Here is a 19,960-nt window from a genome sequence, read left to right as displayed (position 1 = left end):
TCCCGTTTTTAAAGATTCCCCATTTTAAAGATTCCCGCTTTTAAAGATTCCCCATTTTAAAGATTCCCGCTTTTAAAGATTCCCGCTTTTAAAGATTCCCCATTTTAAAGATTCCCGCTTTTAAAGATTCCCCATTTTAAAGATTCCCGCTTTTAAAGATTCCCCATTTTAAAGATTCCCGCTTTTAAAGATTCCCCATTTTAAAGATTCCCGCTTTTAAAGATTCCCCGTTTTAAAGATTCCCGCTTTTAAAGATTCCCCATTTTAAAGATTCCCGCTTTTAAAGATTCCCCATTTTAAAGATTCCCGCTTTTAAAGATTCCCCATTTTAAAGATTCCCGCTTTTAAAGATTCCTCATTTTAAAGATTCCCCGTTCCCCATTCCCCATTCCCCATTCCCATTCCCCATTCCCATTCCCCGATTCCCCGTTCCCCGTTTTAAAGATAGCCATTAGCTTTGCCAAATATCTTTAAAGATAATAAGGTGTTGATTTCAGAGAGAGGAACTTTTCAGCGGAGTGCTTTTTATTTGGGTCGGTACATTTCGCTGACCCTTAGCACATGGACTGGCAAGATGGACCTGGTACATGAACTACTTGAATGAGCCACCAATGGACTACCCTAAATGTAAATCCCTAAAATTTCTAACCCAAAAGTTTAAGAATCAGTTTGTCTGCTCATGTTCCAATCTTCTAGGAACAATTTTTAAACGTCATCGCTTCTACATGCATTGCGTGCCGTTTATTTTGTTGTGTGTTGAAACGATATCAAATGACCCGCAGCGCGCAAAGGCCATTACGCACGTTGTATTAAATGCTAAGATAATGCAAGATTATGCAAATGTCCAGAGTCCCTTAGGCCAGTGATATTTTGAATCCTTTTGAAATAACACAATTTCAAATCGGTATTATCAAATACCATTTGACACCCATGTTCATGTTTGCCCATAATACGAGGCAAATATTTCCTCATAAACGACTGTAATCGATCTAGCTGATTCAGAGATTACCTCGAAAGTTTATCTTTGAAGCGTTCAAGCATTCGAGTTCATTTACTAATCCATTTAAACCACACGCAGTTTTTCTTACAATACTTTTACCTTTTTGGATAAACTTAAAATGTTCACTTTTTTTTCCCTCGCTGCACCACAGAAATGGCCACCGTATTGTTTTTTAAAGCTAAGGCGAAATTACTTTAAAACATGCCATACTGATTTGACAAGTAATCAGCCATATTTATAAATTCCATTTTTTGTATAACTGTATTCCAGGATTTTACATTACAGCAGTTTGTTTGACCAATTAAATGTTCCGAAAATTACGGTTGCTAAGCTCCTTTTCATTTCATAGACTACGTCATTATTGTGCTTTTTGCTGTCAATATAAAGCTTCCTTATAAAAAATAAGATTCATCTCGACAAGCCTTCTTCGTTGAATTTAAAGGTTGAAAATTTTGGAGTTTGTTTCCCAAGCGTTTTAATTATCATTGTACTTAAAAATTCGTGTTGAAAAATAACCCAACATAATGTCGCATGCAAATTACGATGCCGCAAAATATCTAAACTCTTAGTAACCGCAATAAATACTTTTGTTTACAAACCGCATAACCGCTACAAGATTTTTATGGAGACAGTATTAGAGCTTTTGCTCATGGGAGAAAAACTTCTCATTTCCCAAAAAGCTCCCAAATTTATTGATGAAATAAAAATCAATAAATAAATGAAAAAAGGATGGTTTATTTATGATATTTTAATTAATTAATTAATTTATTTATTTGGGATATCATTGTTTTTTTTCGTTCAAAATAAAAGTAGTCCGCAGTTGACATGAACAAAATCGACAGATGAATCTCAAAAAGATCGATTTTATTTTACTAACAATGGACAGATCGAGACTTACTAAAACTGAGGAATGACTGTTGGGAAATTAAACTTAAAAGGCATGTGTGCAACAGTTTATACCATCACGGCTAAACTGACCAATCAGTTTCAACGGAGCTTACTCATAAGATCGAACTATCAAGAGAAAATGGAGCTACTCAAGTTGTATTGCTTTCATAAAATCTTGGTATTTAAAGAAAACAAGCGTTTTCAAGGAGAAATCTCGCATATTCCAGGTGATGAAATAATCAAAATTAAAATGAGCATATACCTGGGAAAAAATACACCTGTTCCTTTTCCATTTTTTTTGCAAATACAGATCTGCAGACTTAAACCTCGGTAACTCTTTTTTTTTTATTTTTTTTTTTATAAGAATGCATATTTTTCACACCCAGGCTAGATATTCCTATTTTTCTGCTAACTTTAGGCTGAACATACTCTCTCTGCACATTCCCAGGTTACAGCGAGTATAGCACATATATTCCAGATCAATATAACGAATGTAACCAGAAATAAAACCGTCTGTCTAGTGCTAGTTTTTATCGGTTTGTTAGCTAGTTTTGTTAGAAAAAGGTAAGAATTCAACCAACTTTTCAACTGTAAGATATAATTCATTTAAAAACATTATGTGATTTTATCACTTTCTATTTTCCATCAAAACTAAAACAACAACAACAAATAAAAGATCATGGCAGAATCTCAGTCTCGGTTGCATTGTTAACATATTCTTAATTCCAGCCTCAATTTTGATGACATGAGATGAAATGGAATGAAGCCTGGGGATTTCTGTAGGTCTGCATTCTGTGTTTGTCGCACTCGGCTGAAATATTACTTTCAGAGGAAACCAAAGCGATTCTTTAAATACGTAATTGAGCTTTCACTGATGGTTTTTTCAGCGTCTTTTATAGATCGCGAAAAATATCTTTATGCCGCCAGCAGAGTGAGTCATAGCTGGCGTCTGAGACAGTGAAACAAGAAGTCGGCCTCCCAGCAACGAAATACACTGCATCAGTCTGGATTGGTGGTAGATTTAGGCAAGAATAGACTAAAATAAACGTAAAACATTAAGACAATAGTACCAAAAGTTACATTTACCTGATAAAAATGTCCATTTTTTTGGATAACGAAGGATCGTATTTACACTGCCGATGTGTAACCTGTTAACACCCCTTACAGCATTCAAGACAAACTGAATTTCCAACTTCGTAGGCGGAAGAGAAGTTTCGTTCGTGCCGAATAAGATAGGTATGTAAATTTGTTGTACTCTGCGCAGAGAGAATTATCGTTCAATTATCATGTTGACACAAGATTCAATTGCACCCCAAGTACAGTCAATTAATATGAACCCATATGAACACTATAATTTGCAGTTGTTCCGTCCATTTCAAGACAATAATTTTGATGTAAGGTGACAAACAAGGACGAATGCATCATGATAAGACGTACAGTAATGGATCTCGCAAAGGTTATCGCTTTATTATTATTAGAAAGCATTTTCACCTGTGCTTAATGTTTTCTTTTTTTTTTTATGTCGGTATATAATTTCTTCGGAAGGCCAGCTGCAGTAAAGATGATTTTTTGTGTTACAATATTTGAACCTGAGAGAAAAGAATTGTTTGGTAAATTGAATCAGTTAAAAATATATATTTTGAGTTTGAAATTCGTGTTTCTGTTATAATTACTGGTAGGTTTAATTTTGTGCATTACGTTTAATACGTGTAAAACACGTCAACATCTTAGACTATCACGGTCTCAAACAAAGATAAAAAAAAAAAGAATTTCTTTCAACGGGAGAGTAATCGAGCAGGATCTATGGCCTTGCGAGAATTTGCTGATGAAATTTGTCACTGAGAGAAACCTTACTTTCAAGTGAAGAATTGTGTGTCGTGCAGTAGATGTTTCATAAAACAACAATTCTTCGCCTTTATCAAAACATCTGGGTTCATTAGTTTTCGTTGTCAACTTGTTTTGTTTTGCAAATTCGCGGCAAAAGATAGTGAATTCATTACTTGCAATTTAACATTATATCGGAAAAAGTAACAATTATTCATGGTTTACAACGAAAAAAAGATGCATTTTAAGCTCTAGATTACTGAACTCATAAAATGTAATTCGTATAATGACCAAAGTTTTCACAATCGGACATTACTTAGAGACGGAGATGGACGTTTGCATGCATGTATGTGCATGCTAACGCAATTCAGTTAACCTTACTAAATACATTTCTTGCTCGTAAATATCCAACAGTTATAAGTAGGTTGCATGTTTGCCGTACTTTGGTTACCCTTTTTATTTTCTTTCTCTCTTTCTGCTTTTGCTCTTCATACAGCAATGAGTTACCCTTCCCTGTTTTGCTATTTGTGTTTAGATTTTAGTCATAAATTAATCTTGCTAATAATCTGGACTTTGTTTTGCGGTAGTACGTGTTTGTTTTGCGCGTGCCGTGCGGTGTGATTAAACCATGGCCCTATTCTGTGAAATGCAAATTGATACACTCTTTAAGGTATCAGTATAACCCATTAGACCATCCGCGCGCGGTCCGCTCTAGCGTTTGTGGCTTTAACAAAAACTCACATAAACCGTGTATTTACTGGAAGCTTAAAAACTACAGATTATAACCCGACCTGTTTAAAACGGTAGAAATTTACCGTGTTTCGAAAATGTGAATATATTTACAAAGCTTCACGAACCCATAAATCAAGGTATACGCCCGCTCAATTTAAGTCGGAGAAAACGATTAACACGGCGTCCGTTTCTTCACACATTGACCTCAAAAACCGTGTCTCAGATCTTTGGCACATGCGTTTGTTATTATTTTACAAGAGGGTAAAGTTAGAAAAGGGAAAAAAAATAGGACTGCCCGCGAAAAAAAGGCATAACTTTTTAATGAAAAGAGTAATCTGAATTCGCAGACACGGTTTTGTCGGCGATCGTTCTGACAACATTCTCTCCGAATTTCAGCCAATTTGGTCCAGGGGCTGCCGACCAGGAACTCGAAATGCACGTACAACTCGCCTATTTTTTACTTTCGAGAAACAGAGAAAAAATAAAATTCGGCGGCATCCAAGTGTTATGAGATTATCACACCAAGGGAGGCACCGCAGAGGAATCAACTTTCTGTATAACAATAGGACTGTGACAGTTAACATGGAACAGGTACAAATTTCCGCGACGGCGCGCGGAAAATTATTCACCAGTGAATAAACCGCTTTTTCATGTGTGAAGTCAGAATTCCAAAGTTAGTAAACGTGAAATTATCTTTTGATTTACTATATTAGCGTTCGAAATTTTACGTATCGGTTGACTTATCTTCAAAATTATGACCATGTCACTGTTAACATGCCGAAGGCCCGTAGAAGGTCCCCGAGAAAATGCAAGCGCACAAAGGGAAACGCTGGAGAGGACGTTGTAAACGGGACTACATCAACTGATGTTGATGCAAAGGCAAAGATACTGGAAGAAATGACAATAGCTGGGTAAGAAAAAAAAATGTTGCACTGCTGATTCTAATTTTGTACAATCGATCTGCCGTTCAATTTTGTCCACTTCTCTTCGTCAATCTCCTCTGCTTCGACAGTTTCTTGCAACAGTATTTAAGCGTGGCTTGCGCTCATTTCGGCTTGCTCGCTGGCTTCGTGATCGCGATCGTTGTCGAGTTCATCCAGCAATTTTTCTTGACTGTAAAACGAACCCTTTGCCGCTTTCCGCTAATTTAGCGGCCCACTCTTTGTCGAAAGTGTTTTTCGCCTTCTTTGGCCTTCCTTTAGCCAATGAAAACGGGCAAGATCGCTCTGTCTTCTTCGGAGACATCCGGCACTGATTATGGCACGCGAATCGCGTGTCAACTCAGCATGATCTTGGTGTCATGTGACTTCTTGCCTCGATAATTAATTCATTTGACAGAACTTGTCAACTCTCAATTAAGTAATTAATATGCAAAACAATCTTTCTCGTGCAATAACTAGCGGCAGACATAAGATTTTTTCGTGGATTTTTTTTTATCTTAAAGATTACTTTAAGACTTATCCAACAGCTTAAAAAAGTAAAATTATGCAAAATTGCAAATTTTCCCCTTACTGATACCTTAAGACCAAAACCGAAAAGCACCCAAACGATTACCAAGAATATCTATTCATTCTGTGACAAACAATTACCACGAATACATATTTATTCTGTAATGTTTTCGCACTCATTACTTTATATATGTTTATGCATTCCTGCCATCGATCGTTTGTCCTTCGTTATAAAGCTTGGAAGCTGAGAGCCGAGGTCCTATAGGTTTGACAATTTATTTCATCCACAGATGGCATAAGATTCAAAAACTTTGAGGAACTAAAGTTTGTAACAAATAAATTGCACATTCTTTGATAAATGCGTACGGTCTCATTTTGTAGCATGTATCGTTAAATGTTGTTAAGGTGGCCAAACACAGTTTTCGCGCGCGCTTTTGCTGATGCAATTGAGCGCGCGCACAGGGATTGCAAAAACAAACATGCCGTCAATAGAGCGATCATTTTATTTACTCAACACCCGCACTATCTGTGCTATTTTTCTCTCTATTATTGAACGCAGTGCGGTATTGATGGCTTTAGTCTTTTATTACAAAGATATGTTAGAAAAGGTAACGACGCAAAGAACCCAGCAATTCTCGGCTTTTTCTTTGTTACCGAAAGAACCCAGTTAAATGCAGCGTATGCGCAGTTGCTCGAAAAATTGAGACCGATTGCTTTTGCAGAAACTCGCCGATTTCGGACGATCCAGTCGTTAGAATTTCAAGAAATTTGGCAAAAAAATAGTTCAGAAACCACGTGAATGATCTATCGCAAAAAATCTGAATTTTGACATAGGGAATTTTTAATAATACAGAACATGCAGTGAAAACTATTTACGGCGAATTACGAAAATCGCCTATGTCAAAATTTTATTAGAACAATGTTGACAGAAGGGATTTAATGTCAATTCGTAGTGGGCAAATGATGAAAAAAATCTAACGAGTGGATTTTTTTAAATAAACAAAAAACATTTTTTAAGCCTTGTTTTTAACCAGCCCCGTTACCATGGCAACAGCACATACCTTAGCCAAAATGCGAGAATAAACTTTTCTGTGATTAACCTTGACTCTTGCAAAAAACGGGCGCCAAAGCATACATAGCTTAAAAGTAATGGTGAATTAGGTATAGGCTCTTGAAAACTGTGTTCGGCCACCTTAAGTCGCATTTTATCATACGGGATGACGGAATTTGCAGTAGAGGTGGGCTTATTAGAGGATAGTATGTAGCATCGTAAAATTGTATTATTTTGTCGATTTTGGATTAAAATCATTTCAATGAACAAGAATTCAGAGACCTAGTTTTCTATAATATATCAGAAACGAACGTTGAGGTGCAGGCAGAACAGAGGGTGTGGATGGTAGCTGTAAATATGAGCTACGAATCATACTGCTTTAGTAATTGAAGTTCTGTTTGCTTCCAGCTAAAGGTATTCACATCTGATCACGAGAGGAGAAAAGTGTTGACTTAAACAGAATTCTTTATTTACCCGACATACGGTAAATGTGTGTTTCCTAAAGGTTCGGAGTTATGTACGAATATACTCCTTAAGAGTCTTTAGGACATTAGATAAGATACAGATAAAATCGAAGATTAAAAGATTAGAAGATTAAAATAAACATAAAGCATGCCTCTGTAAAATAACCGGGAATTCCTTAAATTGAACAGCTCCAGATGTCCAAAAATTTCAACTTCTCTCCTGACTAACCGGGTTAGTCAATTTTTCCGCTGCTTAACCGCTACTAACTGCGTCATTTGCTAAACAATGAACCTACTAGTATTCGTCAGGTGTTCTTTATCGCATATATCTTTGTTACCGATTTTTTTTCTAGCAGTGCAAAATTAATTGTTATCAACGTGTTACTAATATTTACAAGTGAATTGACGAAAAAATTGTAATGTTTTCAGCAGAAAATCACCCTTGCAAGCAAGCCATAATTTTTTATTTTCTCTTTTCATTTTTTAGTTGTCTACAAGGCAATGATGTGAAACTACTCATCTTTCTTCAACTTTGGTTTTATCATGGCTAGTTCAATTATTTCCTTATGCTCATTTTGCCTCATACATATCAGAAAATGTGAAGTCAAATCCCACAACTGGCAAGGTCGAAAGGAACAAAAAAAAATCTGTTATGAGTAATAGAGGAAAACAAGGTTCCCCATCCAAAAAGGACCACAAAGTGTGGAAGACACCTTTGCATAAACAATTGTGTCGAACATTAACATATTTACTTTCAGCGCAATTTATCATTCTCCATCTCATTCTAAATAGCCAAATAACTTAAAATAGCTAATTACACAAAACATAAAAGTTTAAAATCGATTAAAATGAGCTAAAATGTTCAAACAAAGTTTTCAGTTTTGCTTGAATAATAGATAAAAACTTATTGGCTTTGAAGTCGATAGAAAGACTGTTCCAGTATTCCGCTGCTTGGTATGTAAGTGCTTGATAAATAACCTTTTCTTGTTTGGTCATATTTCTTTGAGTAAATAGTTTTTCGTATTATATAGTCAAATCCACCAACACCATGACGAAGTTATGGAAAGAAAAAAAAACATCATTTGAAGACGTTTTAAATTAAATCATACCTATTTTCATTGGTGACGCGTTCGAAAAAAAAAAAGAAAGATAATTATAATATATCTTTAGCGCGGTACGCAGCCAGTCTACAGAAAAATTATTTTTTCCCTATTTTAGTTCTCTTACCTTAGCCTTGTATAATTATTTAATATATGCCGAAATATATTTGTAGGAGAAGTGTACAAAATTTCCATAAAAATTACAGCATTAAAGTCAACTGACGTTCTGTACCCTAATACGATGACACAAAAATGTTGGAAATGTGTAGGATAGCGTTGCTACTTGTAAGTTAATTGTACGTATGTGTTTAAGGTTCTGCCGAACGCAGAATGAAAACAGATGATTGTCGTGAGTTGTGTTTTGAAACTTCACTTCGGGGAAGGTCGAGTTTCTTAAATGAAGAATGTTGTCAAATCACCGCTTGATTTGTGTCACCGCAACTTTATAATTTCCAAAAATGACAAGAGTCCAAGTGGAAGCCGACCATCATTACAAAGATATAGGCCGCGAAGTCTAAAAGGACGTAAAAATTAATCAAAGTTTTTTTAAGTGGCAACAATAGTACTAAGTAACATTCTCCCTGAGGAAGTTTGTTCTGTAAACTGAGTCAATATTCCAGAATACAGCTATTTTGAAGTGTACCACTAACGCATAGATCATAACACTCAAACCAAAACTGTACTAACAACCATGTACATACATATATCTCAATGCCGCAAATTATTTCAACCTTCTCCCATGTTTCTTTTTGATTCCCCAGCTTAACTCTTAAAGCAAGGTGACAAACTTCAGAAATGTTGATGTAAAAATATTCTAAATTTTTTCTACCCATCTGTGTTCGCCTACATCTTCGCGTAAAGTCCTCATATTTCAGTTGGTGATTTTTTAAAAAAAATATCCATGTTTTGCTCAGCAGTTGAAAATCGCAATAATTTTTTAAGGTACTAATATCAATTAACGAAAATATGAGAACTTTGCAAGTGCTTCGTTGGAAAATGTTAAGCTAATCGCGTTAGAGGCTCCTATCCTCCCATTGACTCCTATCCTCTTATTGTCAGCGACGCATTTGGAAAAGGTTCACAATAAAATATAAATATTCCTGGGAAAAATGACCGAAATCGCACAAAAAATAGTCTTAAAGCAAGCTGTAATTTTGCTTTCCTTTTTGGCCTCTTTCACGTCTTGAGAACTGGAATGATATAAATTTCCAAGCCACGTTAAGAGCTATTTCTCATGTTCCATAGGTGCTAGATATTTAACAGCGAAAAATAGTAAAAGCAATCGACCAAAGGTTTAAAACACTAGTGAAATTGCGGAGACTAGTTGACAATGAGTTATGGGTTAAAACTAACGTAGAATGATTGAGACAAACAGTTTTTACCGTTAAAATAACTCCAGATTCTTCAGAACGTAGAAAAGTACTTGAATTATCACTGAAAATTTCTTGGTGTTGAATGTGATTCGAGAGAGGAGTCAAACTGAACTGCAGCCTTGCTCGATGGCTTGTTATAAAAGAAATAAGTGATGTAAACTCTGCCAGCACTGATGAAGTTATTTTGATAAAACGCACTTTACGAAACGATTTTGTTTTAGTTATAATGTTGACATAAGGTTTAATAAAATTGGGAACCGACATCAGTTGATATTAACTCCTTTTCAGCAGTTCATGTCAAAATATCCTAAAATATTCTTTGCGGCTTTCGTTTTTCAAGGCTTTAATTTCGAGGTAAGGTGATATTTGCAAACTAGGAAATGTGTAATGTCGATAAAAACTAACAATAAATGCCTTCTTTCGAACATCTGCTTTCGACAGTTTTTTTTAATACAGTTAAAGAATGAAAAATTTTGTTTGCGATAAAGTATTAAAGACAGCAACGAAAAGACTTTAAAAACATAACGTAAGGTAAAAAAAATAATACGTTTTGATCACACTGTGGCTACTCTGATGTATCTTTTTACTTTACCCTGTTCTGTCTGGGGTGGAGCAGAAAGTGGCCTCCCCGATTTGAAACTAAGCAACAATTACTAAAATGTCTGACTTTTCCTAGAAAATATCAGGAAACGTTGTTAACGAAAATAATTTATAACCTACTAAACTGAAAGTCAACAATATGACAGCAATATTTTTGCTTTGTTTTGCTCTTTCACACAGCGCAAATAGTATGTTTTTAGCGTTTATTTTTAAGGTATTGATGTTTACAAAGTGAATATGAAAGAGGCGGGCAATTTATAACAAGTCCACCTTTTATGTTCCAAAATTTTGTCAGGAATAGAACTTTAAAAAGGCGGGTTTTGAAGTCTCTATTGCATCGTAGTTAATGATATTCAGGCTCGATAAATGAACGTGAGCAACATTTTGACATGTCTTGAAGAACAATACGCTGGACAATTCACATCGGACTTCAGTGTAAAAGTCTTATCAGATCACAACGTAATATTTGCGACAGACAAAGGCGTCAATTAGGTCTGTTGGATTTAAGAAAGTATGATAGGTAATTATTAGCTACATGGCGAGAATTCCAAATGACTCCAGAGTAATTTGTTATGCGGTCCAAATAGCGCAGTCAAATCAGTAGAATTCTTTGAAAAAAAGAAAATAATATTTATGTATATGTCAGAATTTTGAAATGAAACGTGAAAATGGGATTTGACAATACCAGAGCACTTTGGTGGGCGTCAAAATATCACCAAACCCTTCCTGAAAGTCTGGACTCCTAAAACAGACAATTTTAACTTCTCCTTGGATCACGTTGATGTGCAGTCAGGACATAACTGCAAATGGACCGCTGTGATTATAACAATTTTGTGTGGGGTAAGTGGGTCTCTTAGTCGACTATATTAAATGTCTAACAAGCAAACTGGTAAGGGTTTAGGTACTGGAAAACACCAGGTGTTTTCTCATTACACGTGTAACACAGCTACATGTACGAATTAAAAGCACTAAACGCTTAGCATTTACGCTTTTTCTATAATAAGTTTGGATTTCTATTTCTATCTACCGTTTTAATCTTTTAAAATGTCTTGGGTCCACGGAACAGCACACGATTAACCTCTATACGAGCATCGTCTAGTTATCCTTCCTTATCAGAACGAAGTTAGAATTCTAAACAAAAATATACGATCTTTTAGAACCCCGAGTTTCTCGTTATTAAGTAAATAGATATATTCATTAGAGAAGGGTCTAAATGGATACCCCCTTCCCACCTTACCTTTTGATCGCCTGATCTGCCACAGTCTAATATTCCGAGAAAGCCCCACCAACAAAGCGACTGGGATGTCTCAGTGCGGACTAATTTGGAAATGAGTTGAAGCTTAGGGAGGTAGCACAATTCTTACATCTGAAAGGTCAACTCAAAGTTACGTAACCTCAGTAATAGTAACTATAATTTTCTTCTCACCAAAAATAATATTTCACTTAGGTATCTTCAGTAGAAAACAGCTTCATTCGTGTCTGCATGACCGCCAACGCCGTTTGGAAACTCGTTTATTTCACGCCGTTATTAAACCCTTTGCATCGATTTGTTTATTATCATTTTCTCCGCCTGTCCAAACAAAGATTGCCGAGAAAATAATATCCTTTTGCGTATCCCCCTTGCATATGCAAATAACGATTTTAGCGATAACTTTTAGGCACGTCCATGTTTTATGTAAGGCGTATCTATCATGAATTGATCGGCTCTAGCAAATTCGACTGCTTGCCTTTAACTTGTGGCTTGTTATTTGCTATCTTTTTAGAGTCTTCCTGAGCTTATTGTTTTTTTGCAAAAATAATTTAAGCATCGCGATAATTTTTTTAGGGAAAGAGGCAAAAGGAAATTAGGCATCTTTTGTTAAAGCAATGAAGTCATTTACACTTATCTGAACTTCTAACAAGCGCGCTCATCAGGTGACATCAGCCATGAGAGTAAAAGAAGAATTTTTTCCTCAAGTTTTATATTTCAAAATCCAGTTTTTGTCTGCCAAATCGAACGTCTTACATATCGATCCGTTTCGGCTAAACTTTTCGAATTTGTCATCGTTAAAAACGTTTTAAAAGCCTGTAGCGTAGACCTTGCAAGTAATGACAATGGAAAAGATAATTTTCTTTGCCTTTGAGCCAATCTTGTCTAAATATTATTGATCTAATTAGCATACCAGCAAATTTAAAATCATAAATTTCATTTCTTCAAAACGTTTTTAATTTTACTGAGCGAAGCATTTGGATTGAAATATTATTCAAATCCTTGATATACAATTTGTTCCATCTTACTGAATGTACAGAATGTTACCCAATACTATATTTTATCTATTTCTCACCGCCTCCAGCTACTTGTATTCTCATCCGTTCCGAAGAAGAAAAAGTGATCTATTCCACTTTTTAATTCAAATTCATTGTCGATATAAAGAAAACATAAATATTGCGTACACAACTTTAGACAAAGTACACTCAGAGATCCGCGTACTTTCCCACAATTGGGGCCACGCATGCTTAAGAATAATATAGGTAAGCATCTCCTTATCACTCAGTGCTGAAAATCAATATCAGATTAACTCGAATCGATATCATGCCCCGTGGTAAAAGAGTGACACACAAAACTGAAACCGTGAGTTTTATTCGATTTGGTAATATAACCGGCGAAAAGGAAGAAAATATAAACCATGATAAAACTTACCTTTTCAATTTTTTTGCGCTGAAATAAATCCTGACACCAGTTTTTAGAAGAACCGATAGAAAGTTCTAACTTTAACGCCGCAGTGCTAGTAGACGTGATAAGTAACTTATACCTCCTTTGGCAGTTTGCTGCACAACCATCCGCAGGGGCCAATACCTGCTGTTAGAGTAAACCTCGCATGGTCGGGGATCTATATAAGACATTCACTTGTATAACGCCCAGATAAAATTCCCTAATGGATTTATCAACTACAGAAAATCAATTATTAACATTGGCCTGTCTGTGAACGTGTTCTCGGGAACGATCACTAAGCAATTTGATGGCGCTCAATGGCGCCAATAATTTACATGATAAATGTCCAAGTAAATAAAACTCGTATATATTTACGGCGGTCTTCAACTTTCGCACGCAAACACGCTTCTTTAATGCCTTCTTACCTTTCATCTTTTTATAACCTGACAACAGATTGTTTTAAATTCTGTTGTCGATGTTATGTCCGGATTTGATTTTAACTTTATTTCTTGCAAACGAATAGCTTTCCTGTTATTTGTAATGCCCATTTTATAACATCCGATATCATGATTGAAAAGTTAAATATCGTGCGCACCAGAGGTTTCTTCTAGAACATATAATAACTGACGCGCTAGAGGAATATACGATACATGCTTTTAACAGGTGAAACTTATACGCATATTGAACACGTGTTCTTGAATTTGTTTGTAAATGTCGACATTTCTGTTTTCTACAGAACTCCAAACTCTCAATTTTAGGGATATTGTTAACTTTAAATTCATTAAAGCTTTCCTTTGTCGATTAAATTTTTATCAACGTTCTTTTTTGTCATCAATATAAGCCTTCGTTTACGGAATTAACGAAGAAACGGATCCCGTGAAAAAGTCATTTTCAATTCAAGTTGGCTTTAATACCATCAAACAATGATCTTAAAATACACTACTTACTTTCTCATTTTTTATCTTCCCATAAATCTTGAGAAATTGAGGCGGACATTCTTTTGTAACCATAGATATTTTTGTAAAAGCTTTGATTAAATTCATTTTCAGTTTCTTTCCTCGATTTCAGAAAAAAGGCAAGGCAATTTTGGGAGTCAGTGCGCCAAAGTTGGACTGATTATAGATAAATAAATCAGTTGTTAACAAAATTGCAGTTCTCTGTTTTTTCGCTTTTTTTTCATTGGGAAGAGTGCATTTTCAAAGCCCTTTTGAAACACAAACTTCATTTCTGCAACGACATCTCCACGTTATACCTGTCTATCAGATTTCGCGTAATTTGTTTAAGGTGGCTCAATGGAGTTATGCAAGATCACGAAGAGCGCGCCAGTGACAGCAATCGAAAGTTAAATATTCTCGTTCTTTTTGCTATTTTCTAAATCAAAGCTACTGAAACATAACAAACCAGGGCCAAAATTTCCTGTAGAAGAGTCACCTCTGAAATCAAGGCTTTTAGTCTCAAATTCAAACTACTCAAACATGGCCATTAATTGATGTCTGTTTGGCTTTGATTTCAATTTCCTTCAATTCCCTTCGGTAAAATTTTCAGACATTCTCCGACTGGGTAGAGTCTGACAAGAAGAAACTTTTAAAATCGAAAAAAGTGGGGTTGTCAAGGTAGTTATTTAGTTTTTAACATTTTTGTGCTTTTTTGGCTGAGCGAGAACCTTGTCTTGCAAATATTTCTGATAAATTGACAGCGAGGAAAGCTAAAAAGGTGTAACATCTCTGTCAAATTTTAAGGAATTTTACCGAAGGAAATTCGAGAAATCTGAGGGGGAAACTTTCTATTTGTTCACCTCAATGGCAATTACGTGATCAGAATAGGAACTCGCCAAGATCGCTATTTGGGCATGCGCGAACTTTCGAACCACGCGTCGAGAACGAATATGCAAACACGGGCAGTCACTTATCTTTGACGTTTTTAAATCAAAATGCTTTCGACTTGGAAGTCAGTTGAGGACATACCTTAATTCACTATGTCGCAGAATCTTTGGAAATCTCTTCGAAGTGTTTCAAAATTGCGGAGACTATTCTCGTCGTGTTTGTGACCCTTGGAAGCGATGAGCGACTCGACAATGGTGGTTTCGTCAAAATACACACAAGACCTTTCCGTCCAAATCGTTGGTACAGATTCTTCAAATCCTCATATCTTGGTCCACTTCCAGCAATTTTTTCGGCGATGCTTTGTTTTATTGGGCTATCCGCATGACCTGGGTTGTACAGCTTTCCTCGAAAGGACAGGAGTCTCTGATGACGGTTGTCAAGATATTTCATGGCTTCGGCGGCATGCTTGACAGAGATTACAGAACTTCTGTTTACCAGCATTTCATCAGACAAAGCCAGCCTAGACGAAAACAAGATTCTTCGAAGAGCGATGACGTCCCCTAGGGCGTCGTGGGCGTCAAAGGTTGTTTGAAATAAATGTTCCTAAACAGAAATCTGGTCAGGCTTTGGATATTGACCCTCGGGGTTTTGGAGGGAAGAGTGCTCGCTTTTGATGAGTGACTTCAACAGTGTCAGAGTGTCTGCAAACCGGTTGGAACTGTTGGAACTGAGCTCCACGATAAAATTTTCGCCACCATTCCGAAGAATTATTGGAATATCAAATGTCTCGGTGTTGTGTCCAGCCAAGATTGTGCAAACGGGCTTTGTGGACCGTGACGAAGTTGAATCTATGCTGGCCCTCAAAAAAGTTAAGAACTGCCTAAGTACTTGCGATAACTCAAGTGCTTCTACGGGTCGATTATCTTTAAAAAGTCGACCGAATCCATTGACAGTTTTAACTGTAAGTTTGTTGACCTTTGACGCGTGAGAATCTGTTTGGTAGAATATAGCATGAGAATTGTTTGTCTGACCTATCCACGGCAGCTAGCTGGCATACTTATACTGATTTTTCGTTTGAATTTGTCCCGATGTCAAATAAAACAAAGTGATAAAAAATTTACAGTCATCAAATGTTTCCTTTTGAACTGTGGGTCTCGAAGGGTATTTCGGAACTGCATTTTCGTACTGTTCTTGTTGTTGTTTCGTTGTAGCAGCGTTTATGTCGTAAAGTTCAATGATTGAAAGTTCAGAATTGTTCAAGTCCATCGCTGTCGCAGAATAGTTTAGGGTCAGGCCAATGCCACTCTCATACATGGTACCTGCTTTGGCCTCTTTTTTCGAGGTTTCTGAAATCTTGTGTTTGTTTAATTGTGATCGACGTCGCTTGAATGCAACTGTTGATTTCCTTCGTTTGTCCATCGCACTTTTCTTGTCCATTTTCGTAGTATGGTCTACACAGAAAAAAACCTGGCTCTATGTTAAGTGCTGCGAGAGTCTGAGGAATGTACCTGTCACCTAAATTTACTTGAGAGACACTGCAGGACACTCGCTAATCATTGCTTTCGCTTCCCACGAAAAAAAGCGAATTTTGGGGTTCTTCGAGCCCACCACACTGTTCAGAGACTCGTTACGCTGTGAATTTGCCGCAGGTGCAAGTTTGCTGATAACAATGTCTGTGCTATGTTCATCAAAGAGAGACTTCAGGGCTGATTGAAGGCTATCTCTTAGGAGGTCTTTACCATAGGGAAGATCTCTGTGACAATAATGTGAAGGGTCTTTCTTGTACCGACACCATGTTTCTCTACAACCAGAATGTTCACCAAATGCATGGGGCACAATTCTTTGAATTACAGATTTCATGTTTGTAGCATCCCCTTTGTTTTGTGCAATGCAGTATGTAAAGGACTTGACAAGGTAATTTGTGACTTTCTGTGACAACACCGAACTGTTGGGGAACTTACTTCGTTGGCTCAAGTTGTATAGGCGTGTTGTAAGGGATCTTTTTATGTGAACTGTGTCACTCCATTTTTCCACACCGTAGGGTACCTTTTGCTTTAGGTGAGATTCAGTTGTTGAATCATCATCCCCAGTGTAAATTGGAAATTTGACATCTGATTCAGTCAGCTTATTGAAAAGTTCAACTGCAGCTAAAGGTTCCATATACTTTGAAGAGCCCGAATGATTTTTTCTACAGGCGTGGTCTTTTGGTTGTTTTCCTGCCTTGTCAGCTTCATCACTGGAGTGGCACATTTTATTTTTCGTTAAGTAGTCAAGGGCCTTTCCAGTTGAAAGGCCCATGACTGCAGCATGTCCGGTTTTGGAGTTGAAGCCTCGCACCCGCTTCTGCCACCCCATGTCGTAAGAACAGGCAATGGGTACCAAATTGTTCTCGTCCGGCTTGTTACTATTTTCGATTGCCTTCTCTCGTAAACGGTTTAGGAATTGTTGGCAACTATTTTTGGCCACTAGTTCTATTGCCTTTCCAGCTTCCCTTTCCCGATTTTTAAAAGTTGATGAGTTCATCGCAGGCACATTGAGGAAAGTACCAATGCCATTTCACTCTCATCAAGTAAGCTTCGCGTTTATGTGACAAAAATTGTGCGCTCGCGTGAAGCCGCCATGTTTGTTTTGATGTTTGTTGCCATTTAAAGCTTTCGCCATTTTTCGTACCCACTCTTCGCGCGGCCAAAAAACCCTATTGAGCCACCTTAATTTTATTTTACTTTATAAATTGATTCTAATTGAGGCGCGAATTGTATTGGCTTTGCGTTCCAAAACTAAAATCGAGAAAATTCATCGACGGCCTACAAGGCCGAAAACTTCGAACGTGATTTAAATTTATCGCCAGACTGGCGGAAGCCGTTGAATTCCCTTTTTTTGCGTTCTTTGCGCACGTAACTTGCGTAAATTTATTCATCAGTTGCCCGATAAGGTACACGTCTGAAACTGGAAGAATCGGTGGAGACCTCTTTCATATGTAGAGAGAAACATCACGAGAATGAGCCTCTCAACTATTATTGTCAGAAATGCAAAATTTGCATTTGCGACAGGTGTGGACAAACACGTCATGCAAATCACACCAAGGTGGATATCAAGAAAGCCGCCGAAGAACAGAAAGAACAGATGGCGGAGATTGTGCAGGAAGTGAAAGTAGAGATTGCTGAGCACATGACTCAAATGGAGAAAACAAGAGAAATGTTGAAGAAAAACGGAGAGAAAATTGCTGCTGCTCATATCAAAGTGGTTACCACTGTTGAAGAAATCATTAGAATGTTAAAGGAGCACGAGATCGCCATGGTGGCCAAGTTAGATGTTATTGAAAACGAACAGCAAAGAGATTGCTCAGCACAATTAGAACACTCTCAGATGTCTGCCACACAACTGAAAACGTCTGTGGAAAGTTGCGAAAGAATTTTACAAGGAAACAGCAGTGTCGAAGTTCTTGACGAACAACAGGGGGTCATTGAAAGGTGTGAAGGTCTCCTAAATGCGAAGAAAATGAACATTTATAAACCATCGCATGTTCAATACAAGACAAATCAAGAGGATATCCAGAATGTTAGACGCGCGTTTCTGGGTGACGTTGTTGTTTGTACAACTGATCCTCTACAATCAGTGGCGGAAGGGAAAGGCTTGAAAGACGCAGAAGCAGGAGGAGAAGCTAACCTAACAATCACAACAAAGAATGCAGAGGGAAAGCAGTGTTACCATGAAATAAATCAGATTGTTGTAAGAGTTCGCCCTCCGTCAGGACAGGACCTCGACACCAACATTGCAGACAACGAAGATGGTAAATATAGCGTCACCTACACACCCGAATGTGACGGGCATCTTGAATTGGTGATTGAAGTTAATGGACAACCGCTGACTGGTAGTCCATGGAGTATTCACGTGAAGCCGCGTCAATACCATGTCGTATGTTCTTTTGGATCACGTGGCATAGCAACAGCGCAATTTGATAATCCCTTCGACATTGCAATAATTGCCAATACAGGGAACATTGTAGTTGCTGATGCTTATAATAAAAGAGTACAACTTTTTAACTCAGATGGAATTTATTTTAGAGAGTATGGTCAGAAAGGACTTGACCCCAAAAAACTTGATTGTCCCGCGTCAGTAGCATTTAACAGGTCTGGTGAGGTCACTATCTCTGTTTCTCTTGATTTTTTCTGTTTAAGTGAAAGTGGTCATTTCACTTAAAAGATCTTCAGCAAACACTTGATCAAACCAGTAACCATTACCATTGCTTGTGATGGCAGCGTGTTGGTGTGTGACCGTGGTGACAACATGGTCAAAGTCCTCGAGCTCTCCCCTGACGGTACAGATTTGTTGCAGTCCTTCAGAGACCAAGGCTGTGTTGAATCCCCGTGTTTAGCTTTTCGTCATCAAGACATATTCTATGTCTCCTATGGCAAGGCTAAATGCGTCAAGTATTTAACAATGAAGGAGAATTTCTGTATAAAATTGTCAAAGAGGAGCCTGGTAAGCTGCATCGTCCTATTGGACTCGCTGTTGACAAGTTCAACAACTTGTTAGTCTGTGACGGTAAATATGTTCAAGTTTTTACACTGGAAGGAAAAATGGTAAACTCGATAAAAGGACAGCCCATCCAAATTCAAAACCTTTTGGCTGTTGCTGTGTCAAACGCTGGGCAAGTGAACAACTGCTTGAGCCGTTTCGATTTATTACAAGGAGTCTCGAGATAGTTTTGGCTTAGATTTTTGGGGTAAAGCTTTTCAAACAAAAGCTCGGCTGTAGGAAACCATGTAGGAAATAAGAGCTCTTCATTAGCTACTATTTCAAAACGTTTAATATTAAAGAACTGCTTTAAGATACAGTGAAACATTATCCCAATCCCTTAGTTTTCTTTAACGGAATATTTCTAGCTGTCATGAAAAGCAAATGCTGTAGTTACTGACGGATTCAATTCGTTTGACTAATGTAAATGTACTTGAGTTGGATTGG

The 19,960-nt window shown here is 37.2% G+C and overlaps 2 protein-coding genes and 1 pseudogene across 3 annotated transcripts in view; 1 reads left to right on the top strand and 2 right to left on the bottom strand.

Annotated features, from left to right (window-relative positions):
• LOC145466732 (histamine H2 receptor-like) overlaps positions 1–13,439 on the bottom strand; it is a 115,138-nt gene extending 101,699 nt beyond the window's left edge. The window contains exons 1-2 of one of the 2 annotated variants that reach the window (XM_081450440.1): positions 13,161–13,439; positions 11,718–12,050 (exon numbers count right to left, since the gene is read on the bottom strand). The gene's annotated coding sequence lies outside the window, so the exon portion shown is untranslated. The remainder of the gene's footprint in view (positions 1–11,717; positions 12,051–13,160) is intronic. The other variant, XM_081450441.1, reaches the window with a different exon arrangement.
• A 2,855-nt stretch (positions 13,440–16,294) lies between these two features.
• Positions 16,295–17,663, bottom strand: LOC145466050 (uncharacterized). The gene has a single exon (XM_081449827.1). It carries the CDS (start codon positions 17,516–17,518, stop codon positions 16,517–16,519), a length of 1,002 nt encoding a protein of 333 aa, XP_081305953.1. The 5' UTR covers positions 17,519–17,663; the 3' UTR covers positions 16,295–16,516.
• On the top strand, positions 17,544–19,701 carry LOC145465039 (tripartite motif-containing protein 3-like; annotated as a pseudogene).
• Positions 19,702–19,960: the final 259 nt, after the last annotated feature.

The sequence above is a fragment of the Orbicella franksi genome, chromosome 13 (assembly GCF_964199315.1).
Source record: "Orbicella franksi chromosome 13, jaOrbFran1.1, whole genome shotgun sequence".
NCBI classification, from domain to species: domain Eukaryota; kingdom Metazoa; phylum Cnidaria; class Anthozoa; order Scleractinia; family Merulinidae; genus Orbicella; species Orbicella franksi.
Note: the sequence above shows the minus strand (reverse complement) of the source record. Positions and strands in the feature narration are given on the sequence as shown.

What these genes read in the sequence shown, in the direction of transcription:
- LOC145466050 (XM_081449827.1), bottom strand. Translation starts at nt 17,518, where the DNA reads ATGAACTCATCAACTTTTAAAAATCGGGAAAGGGAAGCTGGAAAGGCA.